The sequence below is a fragment of the Alexandromys fortis genome, unplaced genomic scaffold (genome assembly GCF_014885135.2).
Source record: "Alexandromys fortis isolate MF-2015 unplaced genomic scaffold, M_Fortis_MF-2015_v1.1 scaffold_258, whole genome shotgun sequence".
NCBI lineage: Eukaryota > Metazoa > Chordata > Mammalia > Rodentia > Cricetidae > Alexandromys > Alexandromys fortis.
This window is the reverse complement of record NW_026068132.1, coordinates 1,289,676-1,313,886: the sequence shown is the minus strand read 5'-3', so window position 1 is coordinate 1,313,886 and position 24,211 is coordinate 1,289,676. Positions and strand designations below refer to the sequence as shown.

At 49.8% G+C, this 24,211-nt stretch overlaps 3 protein-coding genes across 7 annotated transcripts; 1 reads left to right on the top strand and 2 right to left on the bottom strand.

Annotated features, from left to right (window-relative positions):
* On the bottom strand, nt 1-5,857 carry Irf9 (interferon regulatory factor 9). 2 transcript variants are annotated; one of them, XM_050126188.1, is made up of 9 exons: nt 5,434-5,857; nt 4,527-4,707; nt 4,051-4,234; nt 3,783-3,865; nt 3,528-3,639; nt 3,364-3,435; nt 1,952-2,293; nt 732-847; nt 1-631 (listed from the first exon to the last, which is right to left on the bottom strand). In XM_050126188.1, exons 2-9 carry the CDS (start codon nt 4,704-4,706, stop codon nt 521-523), a joined length of 1,200 nt encoding a protein of 399 aa, XP_049982145.1. In that variant the 5' UTR covers nt 4,707; nt 5,434-5,857; the 3' UTR covers nt 1-520. The 2 variants fall into 2 exon arrangements, with proteins under 2 accessions (XP_049982145.1, XP_049982144.1); XM_050126187.1 differs by lacking the exon at nt 5,434-5,857 and adding an exon at nt 5,169-5,405.
* Nucleotides 5,858-6,011: 154 nt separating this feature from the next.
* Nucleotides 6,012-19,156, bottom strand: Rnf31 (ring finger protein 31). Of its 3 annotated transcripts, XM_050126181.1 has the most exons (21): nt 18,799-19,150; nt 18,563-18,709; nt 18,257-18,412; nt 17,987-18,046; nt 17,823-17,892; nt 16,683-16,860; nt 15,825-16,203; nt 15,376-15,660; nt 14,410-14,658; nt 14,138-14,323; nt 13,822-14,028; nt 11,196-11,369; nt 11,016-11,114; nt 10,836-10,925; nt 8,904-9,018; nt 8,680-8,798; nt 8,318-8,431; nt 8,114-8,171; nt 6,979-7,075; nt 6,258-6,426; nt 6,012-6,151 (listed from the first exon to the last, which is right to left on the bottom strand). In XM_050126181.1, exons 1-21 carry the CDS (start codon nt 18,985-18,987, stop codon nt 6,098-6,100), a joined length of 3,195 nt encoding a protein of 1,064 aa, XP_049982138.1. In that variant the 5' UTR covers nt 18,988-19,150; the 3' UTR covers nt 6,012-6,097. The 3 variants fall into 3 exon arrangements, 2 of the variants coding, with proteins under 2 accessions (XP_049982138.1, XP_049982139.1); XM_050126182.1 differs by lacking the exons at nt 6,012-6,151; nt 6,979-7,075 and having other exon boundaries at nt 6,264-6,426; nt 18,799-19,155; XR_007589269.1 differs by lacking the exons at nt 6,012-6,151; nt 6,979-7,075 and having other exon boundaries at nt 6,336-6,426; nt 8,114-8,431; nt 18,799-19,156.
* A 528-nt stretch (nt 19,157-19,684) lies between these two features.
* On the top strand, nt 19,685-24,211 carry Psme2 (proteasome activator subunit 2). 2 transcript variants are annotated; one of them, XM_050126193.1, is made up of 11 exons: nt 19,685-19,861; nt 20,346-20,378; nt 20,769-20,831; nt 21,032-21,118; nt 21,216-21,246; nt 21,330-21,427; nt 22,960-23,028; nt 23,170-23,237; nt 23,387-23,441; nt 23,920-24,006; nt 24,093-24,211. In XM_050126193.1, exons 1-11 carry the CDS (start codon nt 19,841-19,843, stop codon nt 24,171-24,173), a joined length of 693 nt encoding a protein of 230 aa, XP_049982150.1. In that variant the 5' UTR covers nt 19,685-19,840; the 3' UTR covers nt 24,174-24,211. The 2 variants fall into 2 exon arrangements, with proteins under 2 accessions (XP_049982150.1, XP_049982149.1); XM_050126192.1 differs by lacking the exon at nt 19,685-19,861 and adding an exon at nt 19,894-20,049.

Genomic DNA, 24,211 nt, shown 5'->3' with positions numbered 1-24,211 from the left:
TCGCTTTTAAAAAGCTTTTATTTATTGTTTTGGAGACAGGGTCACAATAGTCACCAAGGCTAGCCTTGAATCCACACTCTTCCTGCCTGTGTGGTGGGGTTACGGATACAAACTACCCTACCCAGTTAATCTTTATTTTAAATTCCAGTGAGGATCTAAGAAGGAAATGTAAAGTGCTTGGATTTAGAGACAGGGGTTGGAAAGAGAGCAAAATTCCCACTGAGATCACACTATTCTGAACTTTACAGTTCTTTAGAGATGAAAGAGGGCATAGCTAATAAGAAAAAAGTACATAAAAGTCTCTCTCAGGTTGTCTTTGAACTCATAATCATTCAGTCTGTCTTCCAAGTGCTGAGATTACAAATATTCACCAACAAGTCTGGCTTTTCAAAATAATTGTTCTAAGAATAAAAAAGATGCTTGCACTACCAGCCATGCTGTATAAGCCAGTGGTAAAGTCAGCACAAAGGAGGCAGACCAACTGTGTGAAGAACAAGTCTGTTTCCACGGAGACCTGCGGTCAGAGTGGTAAAGCAGCAGGTGGGTATTCTGGATTCTGTACCAGAAACAAAGCAGCTCTCTGCTCCTCTGGAATTTCCTTCAGTAAGTGTCGGGCAAACGCCTGCTCCATCTGTACCAGAAGAAACGAGGATCAGCACCGTGGGGACAGTCACCACCCTGTAGCTCCTCTCCTTCAACCAACACCGCTCTCGTCCTGGAGTAGAACTCACCTGCACGGTGATAAGATTCTCCTGGGTCTGGCTAGAGCCAGGATTCGTGTCCCAGAAATGCAGTGTTACCTGGGACTTGGGTGGGGGGCGCTGGCCCTGGAAGTACTGGGTCAAGTCTGAAAGAAAAAGGGTCAAGGATTAGAAGAAAGGACAGGGGCTGGGCAGTGGTGACACACACCTTTAATTCCAGCACTTGGGAGGCAGAAGCAGGCGGATCTCTGTGAGTTGAGACCAGCCTGGTCCACAAGAGCTAGTTCAAGGACAGGCTCCAATGCTACAGAGAAATCAAAAATAAATAAATAAAAATAAATAAAATAAATAAAGAGGGAAGGCAGGCATGGCATATGGCCAAGCGTGGTGGTGTATGCCTGTAACCCCAGCACTCAGGCTGGGCCAAGAGAGCTGCCATGTATTTGCAGCAGCCTGGCCTACTGAGTGAGTTCCAGGCCACCTGGAATGGTGTAAGGACTTGTCTAAAAAACAAACACAGACACTATAGAGAGACGACCATGAGTAAAGTGGAGCCGTCTGGGAAGCCAGATGCAGAGGAAGTTGGGAATGGAGTGACATGACACCAAGGCCGGGCTTAGAGATGCTAGGAGCTAAGCTGTCTTCCTGACGCTGTAGGAAAGGCACCTTGGAGTCCTCAGGAGCAGCAGTCCTGGCTACCAACCCTTTGTTGTTTGCTTCTCCTCTGCCAACACTAGGGTACCATGACCCAGGGACACCTAACTCTCTTCTCTATGCTTCTCCCTCTGCTCCTTTGTCCAGATTCAGAGGCTGGAACTAGAATTTCAAGAGTGGACAGAAGAAAGGGACAATCTTAGGAGATGCCTACAATGTGGTAGAGATGGTGGGGTGGGGGCAAGTGTGTCTGAGGGTCTTGGCTCTTCCACAAACCAAGTTGTGTGCTCCAGTATGTACGAAGATGGTCACAAGGTTTAAATCTGTGTTAATTTGTTTGCACACATTCATATAACCATGCTTCGATGTTACTACGCTTCCCCAAACTGTATCGCACTTGTGCTACTCCAGCTGAACCTCATCTACCATGACTCTGGCTAGGGAAATGCTGCCGGAGCTGAGCACACAGCTACACACAATGAGCACCACACAGTGCAGGGGTGCTGTGCACAGGCTGCAGTGACGATCTGCTCTGGACAGGCCCGGGGGACACGGAAAAAGGGATGGGCGATGATGCCCAGCTAGGACACCCTTACCTCTACAGAAGCAGCTGGTACTGAAGAGCTCCACACACTCATTGCTGGGCAGCAGATGTGGACCAGACCCAGATGGGGCCTCAGGTGCATCCCAGGAGATGGGGTTGGGACAAAGGCGCTGAACAAAGAGGCCTCTGGAATTGCTGGCCACCAGGATGCCTCTCTCAAGCTGATTCAGCAGGCTCTGGATAGGCTCCGGCGGATCAGGTTTGGGGAACAGCACCGGGAGTATGTTGCTCTCCAATGCCGAGGGCTTAGCCACCAGGCGACAGTCTAGGCTGTGCACCTTGACCTCATGCACCACGCGGCCACTGTAGATGAAGGTGAGCAGCAGCGAGTAGTCTGCAGGCAGAGAAGCCTAGCTGTACTAGGTGTAGGTGGAGCCTGCAGGCTGGGAAGAGGCCCTGGCCCCACAGTGCACATGACCATCACAAGGTGTTAGAAAAAAATGAAATTCATTTTTTTGTGGTCTAGTGTCCCCATTTTGTTACTGGGAAAACTGAGCCCAGAACAGGCATCCAAGCAAGTGCTGGGGAAGACAAGGTTGCAGAGCTGAGGGAGCTCCTTCTGAGTCAGAGATGTCTTTGGTAATGCGGCTCAGGTGAAGGAATGGTTGCCTACCATTCACATAAGCCCTGGGTTCAAGCCCCAGCACAGCAATAAGCCCTTAGACTTGGCATGGTAACACACATCTGTAAGCCCAGCCACAGGAGGAGCAGTAATTCAGGTGAACTTTAGGTACAGAGTGAGTCTGAGGTCAGACTGGGCAATATGAGACTATCTTTAAAAAGAAGGAGGCCTCTGGGGGATAATTCAGCCATTAAAGGCAAGGCTCACAACCAAAAATAAAAGAAGGAGCTGGAGAGATTGCTCAGCAGATAGGAGTCCAGAGGTCCTGAGTTCAATTCCTAGCAACCACATGGTGGCTCACAACCATCTAGAAGGATCTGATGCTCTCTCTTGGCCTGCAGATATACTTGTAGAGAACTCAAACATGAAATATAAATAAACAAATAAAGAAGGAAGGAGAGGTGCCTCCTCCTCCATGTGCATGCCTTCCTCCCAACACAGGGTTGGTGGCAAAGGTTTCCTGTCATTCAGGAGTCACTCCCAGCAGAGCTTAATGCTCACAACTGTGCCGTTTACAACAAGGTCTCAGAGACTGGACTTTTCTGGACAATAAAGAAATAAACATCTCACTAGAGCAAGTTCGAGGTCAGCCAGGGCTAAGAAAAAAAAAATCTCAATGTGACTATTCAAGGAACAGAGAATTTAAGGAGGTTTTTCCCCAAGGGCGAGAAAAGTTCTACTGAGTACGGTCAGCCACAGGAACACTCAACTCAGACAAGTGTTGTAACAATGCACGCAGGGGCAGAGGAAGGGGGCAGAGAAGGGTCAGAAAGGGCACCTACCTGAGTTTGGAGGAAGCAGATGCTCCACGAACACTGGGTCCTCTTGAATGGGAGCTTTTGTTGTGCTAGCATCTGGAGAGGCAAAGGCACCGATCACTCAGAGTGAGACCAAAGAGCCTGACACAGACAGTGCAACAGGGACATAAAGGCAGGAGAAACAGTACCTTCCTCTGGTTCAGGGCTGCTGTCGCCGCTGTTACTGCAGTAGTCACTGCTGCTGTTGCTGCCACCGCTGCTGTCTGAGTGTTTTACAATCCCACTGGCCCTCCCCTTCGCCTACGGATACAACATCTGTTAATGGCACACCTCTTCTTTTGAGGACCACCCTGCTCTTTGGCCTACCTATTCCCCTTCCCAACACTCTGAAGGAGTCTTGAGGATGGGAATAACCGTCGAATTCTTGAGGGTGCCTTCCTTACTTTGCTCTCTTCCCTCTCTTCCCTCTCTGGTGACACAGAACTGATGGATCGCTTTAATGGTGGTTTCTGGCTTCTCGGCTGGGCTGTGGAAATGTGGCAGGAGGAGGAGAGTCAGAGCCTTTTCCAGGGGAAGACGGTAGGAAGGACCCAAAGCAACTGTTTGGCAGGACGAGGGAGCCCAGGAAGGCCTGCCAGTCCCCAGAGGGCTTATCTCCACCTTCCTGGTCAATCTGCTCATTCCAGGAGCAGCTGGGCAGGGATCACTCACCAGGGAGGGTTCCTGGTGGCAGGATCCGATATACTTTGTAGGGTTCAGCAACATCCATACGGCCTCTCTCAGGAACCTCTTCAAATTCAGAACTCTTATTGAGGGCACAGCGCAGGCGAGTCTTCCAGACAGCAGGGTGTCCTATGTCCCCATCCTTGTGCTTCTCCTTAAACAGTGCCCACGCCTAGTAAGAGATGAAGTGACGAAAAGACAAAGTATTACATACTCTAGATGTCCCCCCAAATGGCTGACAGCACAGGCGTGTGGTCTGATCACAAGCAGTGAGCTTAGACGAGCCTGCACTGGGTCTGGATTCCATTCTTGCCAGCATGAAACCCTTGGTAACACCCCGTGGCTCTGCAAACGACACAGCCTCACTTTATCCACAACCCAGACAGACAGAAGCACCTGGTCGTGAACACGCCAGTGCAGACATTATCCTTTACTTGAGGGATGCTGGCTCCAGGCCCTCTCACCTTGAATATGGCAGCATCCTGGTCCTCTCGGAAGTCTTGCTTGCCTGCGTGCTTCCAGGGAATCCGGAACATGGTCTTAGCTGTGTCATCCCAGCACACCCCTAGGAACTGCCCACTCTCCAACTGCTCGATTATCCAACTCCGCAGTTTGCGGGTGCAGCGTGGTTTGCCTGAGGCCATCCTAAGAAGAGAAGCAGGATACATAGAACTGTTTTTAAAATTTGACACAGGATCTCACTAAGTCATCCTGGCTGCCCTGGGACTAGCTATATAGACTAGGCTGAACTTAAACAGAGATCCACCTGCCTTTGAAGTGCTGGGATCAAAAGGTGTGTGCTGCCATGCCCAGGGTGAACCGACAAATTGGAAGTGTTTACTAAACTTTGATCACTGGGGCCAGTTTCCTGCAACAGCCCTTCCCCGAAGACCCTTCCATGTTTTTTTCTCTTGAAACATTCTGAGGTAAAAACTATATTCCAAGTTATTACACCTGGAAGGAAACCTTGGTCTTAATGTTGAGGTGTTTCAGAAATCTTATTTGGGAGGATTCCCTTAATGACCTGCTCCTGGTGACAGACTGTGTAGATCCCAAGCAAACAAAGAGGCAACATTGCTTTTAAGACAGCTCCCCAGTCTACTTACCCCTTTACCCCCATGGCTCCCTGCACTGGAGGGGTAGGTGGGGCAGATAGCTGGGGGAAAGGGTGGAGCTGAAGCAGCAGGAGGCAGGGCCAGAGGCAAGAAAACAAAGGTCAACTGAGGCTGAGCAAGGGCCTTCCTCCTGTCCGCCTAACTGGTCAAACCTATTTTCTGACCAGAGCCTGGTCTGATCCTCGTCTAGCACAGGAGCCTGGGAGCCCTCATCTCACCGCCCTCCCAACTGATAGCCCTCCAGAGTTGCTCTTACCTGAGCGACCGAGGATGTCCCAGGCTTGGCTCGTTCTAGGCTAGGTTTCTGATCTCTCCTCCCCTCTCTACAGCCCCACCCTAAGTTTCGGTTCTCCTCTTGGGAGGTACATTTCCCAGAAATCACGTGGTCTGAGTTGCAGGGCCGGCAGTTACCACTAGAGGGAAGCATGCGTTGACTGACAGCAGAGCAGGCCAGTGGCTCCAGTCAAGCCCCTCCGTCCTCCAACGAGGATTCCCTTGTGAGACCCTGCTGCCTCTTAGAAGGCTAGTCTCTGCATCTGACCTGGGGGCTCATTTGTGCTCCCCAAGTGTCTGCTTGCTATGTTTTAAGTGATTTCACACAGCAGCCAGGTTAAATGAGAAAAAGGAAGCAGAGATGCCCACACCAGGTGGTTAGAGATGTGGAGGGTCTCTCTTGTCCATATATCCATGGCATTTCATTTCTTCCTGCCAGGAGTCCAGGGAAGTCGGATGGCAAGCTGCAGAGGGCCCTTTCAACAAGACTCTGTTTGCCTACCCCTTCCCTTTCCCTAAGGCCCCAAGAAGGTGAGGCCAGGAAGAAGGACCACCAAGAAGCCTAGGCCATAAGATGCCTCTTTATTGGTGCCGGAGCTGTTGCTGAGGGCAGGGTGGTGAAGCCTCATCAGGACTCTTGCCCTCAGCTACTTCCTTCTACGGGCGATGCTCTGTCCCAAGGGAACCTCTTCTGTCAGCTTCTGTAAAGGAGAAGATAATGATACTGAAAACCTGGAGTAGAAAAATGGGCGTGGCAGGTGACTTCTGGAAGGTAGGGGTGGAGGTACAGTGGAGGGCTGACATTACCTGTAACAGTCGGGCCTGGTAGGCAGGACGGTCCTCTCCTTCCACTGCCTGGGGATGTACATGTAGGTAGCGTACAGTGGCTGTCTCCAGCTCCTCCACATCATACAGCGTTGCTGGGTCCAACGAATGGGCATTGATGAGGCTCACAAGATATTCTTTGTAGTGTGCCCTGGGGAGATGAGGGAGCAGAATATTTACTCTGCTGTCTAATATTAACTGTGTGACCTAACATCTTGTTGGGCGTTTGGATTTTTCCTTTTTGTGTTATTATATGTGCCCACCCCACACTCATGTCACAGGACAACTTGCGAGCTGGTTCTCTCCTTTCACCATGTGGGTTTGGGGAGGGGGGGTAGAACTATGCTCCTCATGCTTGGCACTAAGCACCTTTTTACCCCCACATAATTGTCTCACCAGACCACAGTGGGATTGTTCTTTTTCTGAGACAGGGCTTCTCTGTGGAGAGCCTGGGCTGTCCTGGACACAGTAGATTCTTACATGAACAAGACTATTAGCTCCTCTGCTTGCTCTCCTTGCAGGCAGTGTCAGCCAGAATCTCTGTGCTGCCTGCCACTACCCATCCACACCCTTGACCAGCAGGCCCCTCCTTCCCTCCCCCCTACTCTCTGAAGGACCAACTGGCCCCAGAGACCCCATCTTACTGCCTGGGCAACCTAGCCCTCATCCCAATGCCATGCTCCATGCTCTGGCAGGCACTCACTGACAGAGGCCGGCATAGCCAGGTGGAGTTTCCTTGCCACAGGCTTCATCCCTGAACCCACTGGGAACCTCTTTTTGTTCCATCACTCGGCAGCCACCTAAGAGTAAGGAAGGAAGGGGAACATGTTGGGAGGGGACCTCTGGTTCAGAAAGCCCTGCTTGTCAGTAGTAGTTATGTTGTTCCTTTGGAGAAGGGTTCAGAGGCAGAGTGGCCTGGTGACAGGTGGAGGCCTGGCCGCCCCACTTCTCACCGAAGTGGCTTATGACCCATAATCACATGGCTTTTTTTCTGGCAGGGGGAGGAGACAGCATCTCACTGCAGAGCTTTGGCTGGCCTGTCGGATGTTCTTCAAGCTGCTCTCCTGCTTATTACTTAGCTCCTACACAGCCAACTTATTCTCTGGAGGGCTTGCTTGTTTGTTGAGACAGGGTTTTTCTGTGTGTACCCTCGCTGTCCTGGAACCCGCTCTGTAGACTGGACTGGCTTTGAACATATATGCCTGCCTCGTCCTCCCCTGTGTGGGGATTAAAGGCGTGTGCCACCACTGCCCAGCCCTCTGGAGGCCTTATCTCTGCCTAGAAGCTGAGTAGCATAGGTCAGAGCCTTACTCAGCATCGTTTGTTCCCCACACAGAACCCCAAACAGTAGCCTAAAACCTAGACAGCAGGCAGGTGTCATTAATCACTCAGCTAATTAGCGGATCCTAACCATTAGAGAACTTGAGAAGAGACTTAAATGCCATGTGCTTTAACGATTCCTTGTAACAGCCTAGTCTAATGACGGATATTATCCTCACCAGTTAGGAACAAGACAAGGGAAGGTTAACTACATTGCCAAGGGGCACACAAACGAGTCCAGATCCTCCCTTTCTTGTTTTTGTTTGTTTTGTTTTGTTTTTGTTTTTTTTTGTTTTTCGAGACAGGGTTTCTCCGTAGCTTTGGTGCCTGTCCCGAAACTAGCTCTTGTAGACCAGGCTGGCCTCGAACTCCCAGAGATCCGCCTGCCTCTGCCTCCCGAGTACTGTGAGTACTGGGATTAAAGGCGTGCGCCACCACCTCCCGGCCAGATCCTCCCTTTCTTTACCCACAATGGGAACCAACCACACCATCTCCACAGAGGCTTGTCGGACACTTACCTCCAGGGACTGCCCGGGTCCCAGCTGGAGGCTCCGTGTTAAACATGACATTATTGTCCTAGGGAGAAGTAGAGACATATGGGCATTGTTTCCCTTGATTCAGCCACTGGCCCATTTCCTAGCATTCAGTCTTTTTCCTTCGTGCTCATCCGGCATCCCATCTGCTAGTAATCTGCACACGCAGCCGGGCTGGCCACCTCTGACCTGCAAGAGTTTCTGGAGCCGGACAGCAGACCAATCCCGTAGGTAGAAGAGGCAGTCTCGAGGGTGGTGGCCATGCAAGGACTTTTTCACCCTGCAATTAGGGTCTGGACATTTCTGGTAAAACCCAAATAGGAGAAAGAAGTTGGAAACTGTTGGTGTCCTGGACTTTCAAGAACCCCTATGTGGGGGTGGGGTGGGGGGTATGGGAGTGAGAGAAGATCATGATAAGGGGTATGTGCAAGCAATGGGAGAAGAGGGCAGAGGTACTTTCTGTCCTATAGACCATTCCTTTTCCCCTGGCCCCGCCCCTCAAGCCCAACAGCCGCCCACTTTTCTCTCCTTCCCTCACTCTCTGAACTCACATTCTTGGCGTAAAAGGCATTATAGCAGCCGCTGCAGAACTGGTGCCGACACTGGGTGCAGTGGAAATGCATGCAGCCACCTCGGGCCAGTGCGTATGAGAACTTGCACTTGGGGCAGTCTGCAAGGGGAAGCAGCTCAGGGTGAGGGCAGCACTGCAACCCAGGTCAAGGTGGAGGCTTCTTCTGGTAAGACTGTGCAGACAGACTAAGTGGGGTAGCCTTACCAATGCCATTTTCCTGAAGATACATTGCCAGGCCTTGAGCCTGGTATTCTGGGTCATTGGTGCGTTTCCAGTTCTGGAACTCCTCACAGCTCCGGCCTCTGTGCTGCTCCTCCCACTGCCAGGAGGAAAGAAGGCTGTGCATGGAAGCTCTACCCCACGCCCTAGTCTGTCCCGTTGGCCCGACCACTCACACCCAGTGGTCCCAACTTAGGACACTACTGCTATCTACCATTCACTCAGCTCTGAACACTGAAAGGCCACTGTTTTTCACTTCCCTAACCACTACACATCTGTTCATAAACCTTGGCTGTTCCCATCCAAGCCTCACCTCTTTGCTCCTATTGCTACCACCTTACTCCAGGTAATCGTCAAATCGTGCTTCAAATGCTTGCTTGGGTTACCATGCTCTGCTCCCTCCACCCCATTTTTTATTTCAAAGTCGATGTCGGGAAACTCCCTTAGTGTCAGCAGCACAGACCCCGAGGGGTGGGGGCACAGGGGTTCATTCTGTTATGTTCAATGACAGACACAAGGTCCTCAATAGCAAACCAACCTTTTAAAAGACAAAGGCTAGTGCCACTTCGTGCACAGTCTCAAAATAAAAGCCAAACCTCTGGATTACTTGGCCTCAAGGGCTGCCCTTCACTGGCAGCTGGCTGCCACCCTGCCATTCTCGCTCTTGCTCTCATGACTCCACCATACATCATTCCCCCCCCCCCAAGTTTGGCTTTTCTATAGATTGTTCTTTTTGCCCCAAAATACTTTCTGCATGGATGGCTTAACTTCCAGGCCTGTGCTTAAACAATTCTGAACAGACATGGCTGGGCCTCAGGAGGCTTAGCCAGGACGACACCAAGTTTTAGGCCAGTTTGGGCTACACAGCAAAGTCTCTCAAGAAATCAAAACTAAAGGAAAAGGAAGAGCCCGTCTGGCATCCCCATCTTCAGGCAGACAAGGCTGCTCTTCCCAGCTTAGGTTCCACTCATACCTGTAAAGAATTACACCCACTCTCTCCTTTCTCTCCTTTCTTCTCCTTTTCCCTGAGCCTGATCTTTACCTAGGGAGCCTTCCGTTCTCTATACATTTGTGCATATGTGGAGGCCAGAGTATAAAGCCCTGTACCACTTCTTTTTGAGACAGAGTATCTCACTGGCCTGGAACTCAGGATATGGTGACTAGCCAGCAGGCCCCAGGGATACGCCTGTCAACAGTAACCTCCCCAACCCCAGTGCAGGAATTACAAGTATCTATCAACAGACTTGGCTTTACATTTTTCTTTAAAAAAAATTAACTAATTTAGTGCGTGTGGGAGTCAGAGGATAACCAGTAGAGGTCAGTCCTCTCCTTCACCTCTGTGGGGCCTGGGGCTAGAACTAAGGATGTCGGGTCTGGTAACGAGACCTTAACTGGCCCTAATCCAGCTTTGGAATCTTTTTTTGTTTGTTTCTTTGTTTTTGTTTTTCAAGACAGAGTTTTATAGTCTTGGCTGTCCTGGAAATAGTTCTGTAGACCAGGCTGGTGTCAAACTCACAGAGAGCCACCTGCTTCTGCCTTCCAAGGGTTTAAAGGCCATGTGCCACCACCACCCAGCCAAATATTTTATTTATTTAATGTGCATGGGAGTTCTGACTGCACTCCCATGTTCAACATGTGTGTGGCTGGTGTCCAAGAAGGCCAGAAGAGGGTGTGAGCTGCCATGGAGGTGCTGAGAACTCCATGGAAGGGAGGCTAGGACTTTTAATTGCTGAGCCACCTCCACAGGTCCTGGAGACTGCACTCGGGTCCCCCCACTAACTGCATTATCTCCCTAGATACCCAGCAAGCCCTTTAAGCTTAGAGAGCAGGACTGTTTTGTTTCCGTTGTACTCCCTGAGTCTAAGAGAACCTGGCAATAGCTTAGTCAACACTTCTGAAGGGAAGAGCGTGACTCACCTGGCGCTTGCAGCGCACACAGAAGGTCTGGTGACACTGGGGACATGTTGCCTCCAGTTGTTCACGTTCATATATGAAGCCAAAGGAACACTGTGAGCGCAAGAGAACAAAAGCTGTTCAAGACCTGACGTGGTACCATACCCTGCCCCTCCAGAAAGTTCCTTTTGCCAGGCTACTTACCTGGGCACACCACAAGAACTTGGGGTCTCGCATGAGCACACCCTCCGTCAGCTTCTTATGAAATAGGGCATATGCATCTGGGTCGAGGCTGTCTCTGAGCTGAGGACAAGAAGCAGAGGTGGTAGATGGGTAGAAACTTGTTCAAAGCCTAGTCCACCTAAACCATCGCAGCCGTAGTACCTGGATGTCAAGGGTGGAGAAGTAGCTGAGTAACTGGTTGTCATCAGTCAGGTCAGGGCGGCCACAGGCAGGACACACCATATCTGTGATGTGCTTTTCCTTCAGGGCAATGGTGAAGTGCTGGCGGAAGCAGTCAGGGCATATGGTGCACTCACAGGAGATGAGGGCCTGCATCTACAGGGGGAGGGGAGAAGAGGAAAAGGAGATCTGCTGTCAGCCCTGGGATACACTGAAAAACTGAGGTCTAACTAAATGGGCAAACAGCAAGCAAGCTCAGCACCCAGAGGTCCTAGGCAGGCAACCCACGCCGGAAGACAGCTGGAAGGAGGGCAGCAGACAGTGGTGACGCCAAAGTAAAGCAAACACCTCTAAAGGCATGCTAGCACTTCCGATCTTGTGGGACGCTGAGATTAAGAGCATATGCCACACATAGGGCTATACTCTATGTTGATCACACATTTGAGACAGAATTGTAAAACGGACACAGATGAACTGGGGATGTAGCTCAGCTGGTAAACAAAGCCCTGTGTTCAGGGCCTAGCACTGCATAAACCAGGCTTAAGAGTACATCCCTTGTCAGTGCTCAGGAGGTGGGGAGGGTCAGAAGGTCAAGGTTGCCCGTGGGTGTATATTAAGTCTGAGGCCAGCCTGGCTACATAAAAAAAAAAAAAAAAAAAAAAAAAAAACACCACTCTTCCACATACAAACAAGTAAACAACAAGAAGAACCATACTATAGCTAATGCTGTCTGTGTACTTTAGTCTTGATGATACATAATAATTACATGTCACCACTATGGGAGGGTAGGTAGAGTCCACAGAATTCCCCATATTAGTTGTGCAACTTTCTATGATTTACAGTGTATATAGTTTTTTATATATGTAATATATATAGATATATAAAACCAAACACAACACAGAGCTAGACTAAGATTATATTCACCTGAAGACCTGCCACCTTGGACCTAGATCAAGTGAAGCTCAGAACATAACAGAGATCTGCTTCTATCACCTAGATATTGTGATATCAAACTTACTGTGCTGGTTATAAAGCTTGTATGAAGGTGGGGGTTTAGCCCCCAGTGCTTCCTAAACCTGGGTGTGATGACACATGCCTGTAATTCTAGCACTGAGAATGTGGAGGAGGGAGGCTCAGCACACCTACAATCACCTCTAACCACATAGTGATTCATACATGAGACCCCTGCCCAGATTAAAAAGAATCATTGCTGGGCTGGAGAAATGGCTTAGCCAGCAGTAGTGTTTGGTGTTCTTCCAGAGGACTTGTTTGGTTCCCAGCACCCATGATGGGTGGCTCACACCCGTACCTGTATTTCAGTTCCAGGGGATCCGAAACCTTTTGACCCTATGGGTACCCCACATACATGTGACATATACACAAATACACAATAGATAAAGAATAAATTTTAAAATTATTGTTACTTTCTGCTGGTGTGACTATTGTGGTTGTATTTTAAAGAATTTACTTTTTAGAGAGTTACTGAAATACTTTTTGTTTTTTTTTAAGATTTATTTATTTATTATGTATACAACATTCTGCCTGGATGTATGCCACAAGAGGGCGCCAGATCTCAGTACAGATGGTGTGAGCCACCATGTGGTTGCTGGGAATTGAACTCAGGACCTCTGGAAGAACAGCCAGCGCTCTTAACCTCTAAGCCATCTCTCCAGCCCCTTCTTTGGTTTTTTGAGACAGGGTTTCTTTGTGTAGCTTTGGTGCCTGTCCTGGAACTAGCTCTGTAAACCAGGCTGGCCTCGAACTCACAGAGATCTGCCTGCTTCTGCCTCCTGAGTGTTGGGATTAAAGACACCACCATTGTCTGGTCATACTGAAATACTCATAGATAAGACCATGACACTTGAGATCTGCTTCCAAAGAGCCCTCGGCACATACAGATGGATAAAGATCAGGCGTTCAGAGAAGGATTTTAAGGGGAGAGGAGCAGAGAAGCTTAGTATACTTTTTTTTTTAATACTATTGCATGTTTGCTATAGTTTAGATCTATTCATTTTTTTTAACTTTTTTTTTTTTAGACAGAATCTCATTAGTGACCCTGTGTAGCTTGGAACTCTCTACGTAGAAGAGAAAGGACTCAGATTAACAGAGATTTGCTTGTCTCTGCCTCCTGAGATCTAGGCTTAAAGATGTGCACCATACAGCTGTCAAAAGCGGAATGCTGGAGGTACGTCCGTCCAGGTCTTCTGGACACTAGGAATGTCCTGGAAGAGGATGATGGAGCCCTAGTCTCTTACTTTCTAGCTTCCTAGCCAAGAACATAGTGGTTTTGGTGTCACATTTTCCTACCTGATGTGCCAGCAAAGGTCCAAAACAATGGAACCAACAAATGAAAAACTAAAACCTCAAGAACTGTATAAAAAAAAAAATACACGTTTTTCTCTTCATAAGTTGGTTACCTCAGTATTTGTTATAGTAAAAGAAAGCTAAGACAATGTTGAAAGCTCCAACATTTTTAAAAGGGGTGTTCCTGCTGTTCCCTTATCAGAAGGCTTCAGTGGTGTAAGGACAAAAGCAGAAGACAAGGCCATCTAGGGTGAGGTGGCAGCCCAGCAGGAGCAGAGTCCAGGTATAGGAGGAAGGGACTTACCCGGTTGCGGGGAAGGGCCCACCCGCACACAGCACATTCCTGGGCAAGCAATCGGCGAAGAAAGGCCCGGTCATGGCTGTGCCTCACGGCCTCTACCACGTCCAACAGCTCATAGTTTCTAGGTGTCTCCTGCAGCAGTGACAGGGCCAGCTCTGCCCGACCCCAACTGGGCAGAGTGTAGACCGCCAGAAGCCGCCGGACCAGGCTCTGCAATGTGATTCAGGAGACAGTGGCTGTCAGACCCCAAGGATCTTCCCCCTCAATCTTCTCTAATTCCCTTAAGTGGGATATTGGGTGTCTTGCCTACTCTCAGCACCTGTCTATCCAGCCCATCCCAGCAGGGAGTGGGTTCGGGGCCTCTGTCCCACAGGCGCTGATGGAAGGGCTCCAGACGCTGGCGCTGTAATTCAGTCAGGGCCCGAGCCACATCACCCCCGTGCTGGAACAATGCCTGCAGGGACCCTTCTTTAGGTCCAAAGCCCAGGGACTGGAGCTCCTTCACCTGCAATCGAAAGCACTGAGATGTTAAGGGAACAGCAAGCAAGCTCTGGTGCTCTCCACCCCAACCCGCCTCCCGCATAATGGTACCTTCCTCCTCCTGGCCCGCACACACTCCTCTACAGCTTCATCAAGGTTGCCATGACGATCAAGCCAGGCTTTCCGGGCTTCCTGACAGGAAAAGGCACCCAGTCCTGGATCCTGCTGTCCAGCTAGCTCAGCCACCATCTCCAGGACGTAGGACAACTCTGAACGCAACCACTGCAGGGGTACCTCAGTGCCCGAGTACTGTAAAGCTGAGAAGATCTCTTCTGGACTGGCACCTGCAGCTTCCCCTTCCTAAAGAGCATTCACCCAGACACCAGCAGAGACACCATCAGGAAGACAACTCTACCAACCCTTAGTCTGGTCAGCAGTGGCTAAGCAGGGGCATACTGACTATGTGACCAGGACACAGAATGAAAACTGACTTCTGCGAAGCATTCAAAGTAAAGCAGCTATAGCTAACAGTAACAAGTCTTATAAGAATGCTAGCCGGATGGGCTGGAGAGATGGCTCAGAGGTTGAGAGCATTGCCCGCTCTTCCAGAGGTCCTGAGTTCAATTCCCAGCAACCACATGGTGGCTCACAACCATCTGTAATGGGGTCTGGTTCCCTCTTCTGGCCGTCAGGCATACATACAGACAGAATATTGTATACATAATAAATAAATAAATTTAAAAAAAAAAAAAAAAAAAGAATGCTAGCCGGAGATGGGCGGTGGTGGTGCACGCCTTTAATCCCAGCACTCAGGAGGTAGAGGCAGGTGGATCTCTGTGAGTTCGAGGTCAGCCTGGTCTACAGAGTGAGTTATAAGATAGCCAAAACCACACAAAGAAACCCTGTCTTGGAAAAGAAAAAAAAAAAAAAAAAAAAGAATGCTGGCCAGGCATGGTGGTGCATGCCTTTTATCTCAAAAAATAAAAAACAACAATAAAAGAATGCTAACTAATAAACTGGCATCTTCTTCCCCCAAAGCTCAGCCCATCTCAACCCAGGCCCAATCCACACCCTTACCTGGATCATGCTCACTAGCTGGAGACTTTCCTTCCGCATCTTATCCTGGCGGTGCTTCTCAGGGTCTCCACAGGAACCAGGCAGGGAAGTGCTGAGGTGTTCTGGGGACCCAGGCTTTGGGGGATCCTTTTCCAAAGATCTAGCATAGGGTCGAAGGGCATGCTGTACGATGGAGTTGCGGGTTCGGTTGCACATAGCGCATACCCAGACAGTGTCTGAGTTGCAAAACGTACAGTGATCACAGTACCAGACTTGAGGCTGGGCAGACGAGAGCAAAATATCCTCCTGATGGAAAGGTAAAGAGAATTATCCTACTGACTGTGTAGCTTAGGTTCATGAAAGAAACACAGAGAACTGGGGAAACCAAAGACAAGGGATATGATAGAGAGAACAGCTTGAGGTTAACAGACGCAAATAAAGAGCCGGGAAGGCCAGCCAGGATGGGTTACCTTAAGGGACTGGTGGCAAACACCAGCATCATGGGAGTCCATCACCAAGCTGGGAGGCTGGGCCAGTCGAGGTCGCTCACATATGGCACACAGGACAGCTGCTGCCTCGTTCTCAAAGGTACAACTCTGGCAGGCCCACTGATCCCGTGCAGGCTCAGGTTCTGGGCCCCCAGTTCCTTGGGACCCCTCTATTCCCAGCATCTTACAGCCTCTAGGCTGACTACAGGCTGCACAGAGCACTGCCCAAGGCTCATTTTGTGTGATGCAGGTAGGACAGCGCCAGGGCAGACAAGCATTTGCAGTATCAGGGGAAGAAAAAGAGCTATCTCCTAGAGCCAGGGAGGCTGAGTGGGGCTGTGGCTGGGACGAGGCAGGCAAACTGTAATAGAGGAGAAGACATGGCTAGCTGAGGTGGAAGTTAGTACCTGAGTCTCCTCACCTCTGAGAATCTCACACTGCCTAGATTATGATATATAGCTCTGGCTTCTGGGATTGCTGTTCTATCTGGAATACTCCCATACCCACAGATGATTCAATATTTAAAGGATAGAGTACAGCTAACATCTTCCAGGTAGCATCTCTTAACACAGTACCTTAATCTCCCCACGCTAGGTGTTTCTAACACTGAATGGGGTGCTCTTCAGACAAGACTGTCCACCTACTACCGACCTGTGTATCATAACAATCTGTCTATCATGACTGCCACTTGCTTAGAGTTTACGTCGATAGCTTCCTTGATGGCTAGACTAACTGTTCTCTATGAAACAGTCTTTACTAGAGAACCTGGTATATAACAGACACTTGAGTCATCTTTAATTTTCTTAATTTCACTATCACTGACAAAAGGGAGCCCCTCACCTAGAGTTCAGGTTAATGGTTTGGTGAGCCCCAGGCAGGGCGTGGCGAAGGTGATGAGAGCGGGATGGATGTCCATGGAATAAAAGATCACAAGCTGGGCATGAGGTTTGATTACAGGCTGGACAGTGCAGTGTGCCTGGGGCAGAACCACAGAGAAAGCAGGGGACAGGGGAGGAGCCTGAAAAAATAAAATCAAAAAAGCGTAACTTCAAAGAAAGAAAAAAAAAAAAACTACATTCACATACCAGTAAGTAAACATATATACTACAGCCCAGACATGAATCACACCGTGTACCTACCGACAGATGAAGAAAACAGGTTGCACATAATAAGTAGCTTATAGTAACACACAAACTGGAGTATTAGTCACAAGGAACAAAATCTTGTTACTTATAGGAAAATGGATGAAACTTGATGATACCATATTGAGCAAAACAAGTCAGACATAAACAAATATCATCTTTACTCCCAGCCCCACACCAAAATGTAGCTCTGGCTGACTTGTAGCTCACTGTAGACCAAGCTGGTCTCAACCTCACAGAGATCTGCCTGCCTCTGCCTCCCAAGTGCTGGGATCAAAGATACGTTAGGAACTAGAGTTAGGAAAGGCTGTGAAGTTAGGAAGGGTACTGGGAATTGAGACCAGGTCCTTTGTAAGAGCAACAGACGCTCTGCACCACTGAACCATCTCTCCAGTCCCCAGAGTAACTTTCTTAAAAAGTTATAAAGCTGGAGAAATGGCTTAGAGGTTAAGAGCAACACTGCTCTTGCAAAGGAGCCAAGTTTAACCTCCAGCACTCAGGTTGGGCAGCTCAGCACCATTTGCAACTCCAGCTCCAGGGGATCAGTTGCCTCTGGCTTCTGTGGGCACCTGCACCCACATGCACATATCCACACACCACACTACACTACCCTCCCACCCCCCAAAACACTAAAAATTAAAATCAAAGGAGATAAGACCAGGCTACACTCAAATCTGTTATGGGCTGAGGCAAGTCACAAAACTCTTCTTTACAAGATCTGGACCCAAGGGGGGGGGGGACGACTTTAATCTTTTGAAATAAAAGACAAATACAAGAAGATAAAAGACCTAAATTTACATCAATCTAATCCAATACTTTCACACAGGGCCAGTCATACCTGGCGCAGAGGGGAGGGGACCAGGAACAATCTCTCTCAAAAGGGGGTGAAACTCTGAAAGCTGCAGCATCTGAGGAAGAAAGCAGAGAATGCACAAGTGTTTGGGGGACAGAATCCCATAAACCTAGTCCCTTATTTAACAGCACCCTTTCTGCCTTCCTTACATCGTCTTCAACATTGTCTCTTAGCAGCTCGTCCAGTGCGTTCTGTCTTGGATGCTTATTCTGCAAACAAGATTTAAAAGAATTCCCACCTTGAGCAAAGTTCTCCTTGTAAGCCTGATCCCCTAACATTTGGAGGGAAAAAGGGTAGCAGAAGCTTCCAGACTGCTGCAGAAACAGAATTCACCAGTATGCGGGCTTTCAAAGTGCCTCGAATTAGGTTGGGTTCCCAGTCTACACCTTAAAGACCTTAGAATCAGAAGGCCATCTCACCTGCAACAACAAGCTGAGCTCCGTGCGAAGCAGTAGCACTTCTAGTGTGACTATGGCAACCTGGTACTCATCCGGCTCCTTTTGCCCTTCAGGGAAACTCAATCCATCTGGGCGCTCCTCCGTATAGCCGTACAACCGCAGCACATCCCGGCCCCCCTGCCGGGACACATTCAGGACCAGGTCACTAGCCAGCAGGCCTCCTAGGCAAGAGAGCTGGTTCCCCACTCAGAACCCCTCCCCCCAAGTCCCTTCTGGTTAACCCCCAGTATACGTCTAGTTCCCTCCGATAAGGCCCAAGGGTTTCACCTGCACAGCATCCACCGTGCTGCGAAAGACAGGGTTATTAAACTTCACTGAGCGCCAGTACCGAGGTCGCTGTGGGCTGAGGAGGTTGCGCCCATATTTTTCCAGGATGTTCAGGGCCGTGGATAGAGTGTTGAGGTAGTTTCGAGGCTAGGAGCAGTCAGAAAAGCAAGATTATGAGGCTAGACCATCTGGCCTCTGAGTCCCTTCCATGGCACGCCGGGCGGGCTTAGCCTCACCTCCCCATGAGCGTTGCAGCGGACCAGGCGTCCGGCATCCAGTTGCAGGTAGCGGGCGGCTGGTGGCAGAGAGGTGGCCAGAAACGGCTTGAGCTGCTCCGGGGGAAATACCTGCGCGGAATCCTGCCTCAAGGCGCTCGCCAGCTCCTCGCGGGCTGCCAGGAAGGCTCGCTCCTCCTCTCCCGGCATCCCGAGACCGGAGACAGGCTCAGCTTGACTGTCCACCCGGGACAGGCGCGAGGCGCGAGGCGCGGGGGCGCGCGGCGCCGCTGCAGCCAGGGTCACTCAAGCCACCGCCCCGCTCAGCCCGGGCAGCTGCCAAGGGGGGGGGGGTTGCCGGGAACAGGAAGTACTGGCACAGAGGGCGGGACTGCGGACCGCGTTAGAGGAAGGGGCGGGCTCAGGGTGACGGAAGGGCTGTAATCCGGAAGGGAGGCGAGTTTGCAGCCAATGAGGAAGCCGCGGCGCGGGCTCCTCCCACAGTGCTCTCCGCCGTCTCGGGCTGTCTCCGCCTCTTCCGGAGGGATCCCCCTCCCCCGCCTGGGGTTGGTCTATTTTGCCCAAAGCTTTCCTATCTTTATTTCCACGGTGTTGCTCAATTCCAGTCCCCAGCGGGGAAGTTCCCACCTTTCCGGGGACCCAACTCTGGCCGCCCTTAGCCCGCTCAGGCGACTCCCGCTTTCCTCCAGTCTGTCCTGAAGGCAAGGCAGTTCCCCTCCCCCTGCTCCCTCCATCCTGCCAGGCTTTCCCTCTTCCTACCCTTCTACTCTCTCGGATGCTACTCGGTCCCTTCCTTAAGGTCTAACCTCAGGGAGCCCCACTCCTGAACCCTCCCCCCCCTTTTTTTTTTTTTTTTTTTTTAACGGTCCTACTCTCTCAGTCAGCACTTCCCCTGGGCGGCCCTAGGTAGAAGCTCCGCCCTTCTTGAGAAGCAGCCGCTGTTCCTTTCGCCCCGTCCCACGCTCCCCTAGCCCCTCCCCTGGACAACCCCCAGGCTGGTGATGAAGCCAACACCGCCCTTCCTGGTGGCATCTGGTTGGGAATGGCTGACGGACTATTTACTGTTAGTGGCTTGCCAGGAGGAGGGGGGGGGGGGGAAAGAGGGAAGGGGGCGTGGCTGAGGGGGTGGGTCTGGGCCTGGAGAGTGAAAGCGAAAGCTGGGGCGACTAGCCCCGAGAGTCTAGAGCTAGCAGCTAGAGAAGCATGGCCAAGCCTTGTGGGGTTCGGCTGAGTGGAGAAGCCCGTAAACAGGTAAATGGGGACCGGAGGCCAGAAACGGGTGAGGAGTCCTAACGGAGCTAAAGCTGGGTGCTCCTGGGCACCAGGGCCTCGCGTGAGAACTCTTCTTTAGGGCTTTCATTTCTACTCGGGGATTACCACTGCCCTGCCCTTTAGCCAGTCTGTGCCCTGAGCAGGGTGTTCAGGGAAAACTGGCACTGTGGGACAGGCATGAGCTTAGGTCGGAGGGCACCCGGTTGGAGAGGGTGGGCTCTTATTCTTTACAACCGGACTCCCTAACCCGCGTCTGACTACTGCTGTCTGTGCAGGTGGATGTCTTCAGACAAAACCTTTTCCAGGAGGTGAGTCTCTGGATCCAAGCGACTTGACCTTAGCGCCGTGATCTAAGGGCCTCAACTTCGGAGTAACCCCCCAATCCATCCTAGTTTTGGCCTTTCCTAACCTTCCTGCTTACTCAAGGTGATCGCTACTGATTGGTTTCGACTCCTCGTAATCTGATCGCTCTTAGAACTCTTAACTGCGTTTGCCACTCCCCCACCCCACCCTCTTCTGCCGAGAGGGAAAGATGGTGCCCAAAGCACCCACACTCCTACTGCTGCCACCCATCAGATTGGGCAAGTCCCTTACGTTCCAGTTCTGCAGTTTTCTCATTTGTGATTCGGTGATTTCTGAGGGCCTTCTTCTCATCCTTCTCCGCGGACATCTTGTATGACTGTTTTTGTAACTCACAGGCTGATGACTTCCTCACCACGTTTTTGCCACAGAAAATCCTCTCTCTGAGTCAGCTCTTGCAGGTGAGTGGTTTAAGACTCCTCTACTCCATCGCCCGGCGACTTTCCACCACCTGTGCTCTGACAGCTAGTGTCAGCATGCTGGGAACTTAGCCTGATGTAAAGCGTGAGCCTGGACTGGGAGGGAGAGAGGAGGGAATGGAGTGGAGGCTCTGACTGGCGAGGGGAGGAGGCTGGGCAGTGCCTAAGAGTAAATTCTGCAGGAGGATTTCCTCAATGTGACTGACCTCTCCTCCCTCCGGGCTCCTCTGGACATCCCCATCCCAGATCCCCCACCCAAGGACGATGAGGTAAGGCATTCAGTGCGCACAGCTGTGGACTGTAAGCCAGTGACACCGCTGTAGCCTCCATGGGTTCCCTAAAGTTGCTTTTCTCCTTTTGCCTTAGATGGAAACAGACAAGCAAGAGAAGAAAGACGGTAATGGAAAACTGGGTGACTGGGAGGGAAACCGGTACATTGATGTGGAGTAACCAAAAAGTCTGTCTGCATCTTTTTCATAGTCCCTAAGTGTGGCTTTCTCCCTGGGAATGAGAAGCTTTTGGCCCTGCTTGCTTTGATTAAACCAGAAGTCTGGACTCTCAAAGAGAAATGCATTCTGGTAAGCCAGGAAGCTGGAGGATGTGGGAAGAAAAGCAAGGCAAAAGCTATGTTCAATTCAGAGCTTTCATCTAGAGACCTAGTATTGAATAAGGAAACTTGCTTTTGTGTCTTGGATTTGTGTGTGTGTGTGTGTGTGTGTGTGTGTGTAAATTGTGTATGCACACACAGGCGTGTGTAGGTGTTTTCAATTGCGTATATGTTTGGAGGCCAAAGATCAACATTTGGAGTTTTTTTTTTGAGGCATGGTTTCACTGCACCTGGAGTTTTAGCCGACCTAGGTCACCAGGGAGCCTCCAGGATCTGCCAATTTTAACCACCACCACTTCCAACACTGGGGTTACAGTGTACTCCACTGTGCCCTGCTTTTATGTGTATGCTAAGAATTGGAATGCAAGTCGTCGTGTATTCGTGTTTGCACAGCAAGCACCTTACCTGCTGTCCTCTCCCTTTGGGTTTAGATATCCTTTGTTTTTCTCATTTGACATCTGTGTGGTTTCATAATGGTAGCTCTAAAACTGAGAGCCTGTGCTGTAGCCTCTGTAATCTCCACCTATGATATGAGGTACACAGTGTAGGTGATATGATACAGTGAGTTGGTTTAAAAGCTTGAGCCCTAGAAAGAATCTAGATCAAATCCTGATTCTGTCATTTATATAGCTCCCTTAGACATTCTGTGACTCACTTGTTTCTTGTGTTAAATGGTACAGTCAGACTGTAGGCTTTGGAAGATTGCATGGTTAGATGAGATCAGTAATTTATAATATGACACCTGGCACGTAGTAAGTGCTCAGTTAGACATATCTGTTAATAAGAAGTGGTATGATAGGGAGGCAGAGGCAGAAGGAGCCTGTGAGGTCAAGGCCTGCCTGGTCTACATATGGAGTGCCACAACATTCAGGACTACATAGAGAAACCCTGTCTTAACAGTCAAACAGAAGAATCATTCATCTTGCTACGGAAAGGAGAGATGGCTCGGAGGTTAAGAGTACTGCTAGCTGGGCATGGTGGTGTGTGCCTTTAATCCCAACACTTGGGAGGCAGAGGCAGTTGATCTCAGTGAGTCCTGGGCCAGCCTGGTCTGCAGAGCGAGTTCCAGAACAGCCAGGGCTACACAGAGAAACCATGTCTTGAAAATGGAAGGAAGGAAGGAAGGAAGGAAGGAAGGAAGGAAGGAAGGAAGGAAGGAGAAATGAAAGAAAGAAAGAAAGAAAGAAAGAAAGAAAGAAAGAAAGAAAGAAAGAAAGCAAGCAAGCACTGGTTGCTCTTCCAGAGGACCCAAGTTTGATTTCTAGCACCCACATGACAGCTCACAGCCATCTGTAACTCCAGTTCCAGGTTTGTTTGTTTTGTTTTGTTTTGTTTTGTTTTTGGCCTTATGTGGGCATCAGGAATGCACGTGGTGCATAGATAGGCATGAAGCCAAAATACCCATACACATAAAGAATAAAATAATAAAAATAAATAGTTTTTTGAGAAGTGGCATGATGAGATTCTAGTTGGATTGTTGAGTGAGTGTTCCTTTTAACACAGGTAATCACATGGATCCAGCACCTGATCCCCAAGATTGAGGATGGGAATGATTTTGGGGTGGCAGTTCAGGTAAGAATCGGTGACTGAAGACAGAGTCGGAAGAGACTTGTGGGTGAGGGACAGGAGCAAGGCATAAACTAGGAAGTAGAAAGAAGACGGAATAGTAAAAGGGGAGATGAAGAATTTTCTTTGCTTCTTATATCTCTGTAGGAGAAGGTTCTGGAGAGAGTGAATGCTGTCAAGACCAAAGTAGAAGCCTTCCAGACAACCATTTCCAAGTGAGAACAGCCACAAGACCACAGGGACCTACAGAGACGTTGCTGTAGGATTCTCAAAGCAAGGCAGATCTGTTGGAATGATAGCAGACTGAGGGGTGGGGTGTGTGTGGCTGTACATCTCCTTTAACGCACACATTCCTTATTCACAGGTACTTCTCTGAACGTGGGGATGCTGTAGCCAAAGCCTCCAAGGAGACCCATGTAGTGAGTGCATAGTCCAGCATTTTAGCTGAGGCTGGCCAGGGGTGGAATTGAGGTGGGGAGAAGAGATCCTCTTTGTTTTGATTTTGACTTGGACAATGTGGAAAATATATTCCAGAAAGCAAAACTGATTAGGGCTCTAACAACCTTTGACCCTTTCCTTATTTAATTCTGTGTTTGTTGGAGCTTATCTTCCAGTTAAACTCTTCTTTGTATGAGAAAACAAAATTAGGGGGCTGGAGAGGTGGCTCAGTGGTTAAGAGCACTGACTGCTCTTCCAGAGGACCCGGGTTCAATTCCCAGCACCTACATGGCAGCTCACAACTGTCTGAAGATCCAGTTGCAGGGGATCTGACGCCTTCACACCAATGCACATAAAATAAAAGTTAAATAAACCATAAAAATATTTTTTAAAAAAGAAAACAAAATTAATGTCCCAATCTCTGCTGGCACTGACTCAGTTTTGTCTCCTACTTCCCAGATGGATTACCGCGCTTTGGTGCATGAGCGAGATGAAGCAGCCTACGGGGTACTCAGGGCCATGGTGCTGGACCTGAGGGCCTTCTATGTGAGTGTGGAGTAAGCTCCTGAGGGAAGTGGATGGAAGGCGGTGGGAAGCCAAGGGCCTAACTCTGTTCTTCTGGTCTTCCTCAGGCTGAGCTTTATCATATCATCAGCAGCAACCTAGAGAAAATCGTCAACCCAAAGGGTGAAGAAAAGCCATCTATGTACTGAGCGAAGGATTAGAAGGAAAATAAATGACTTATACTTTA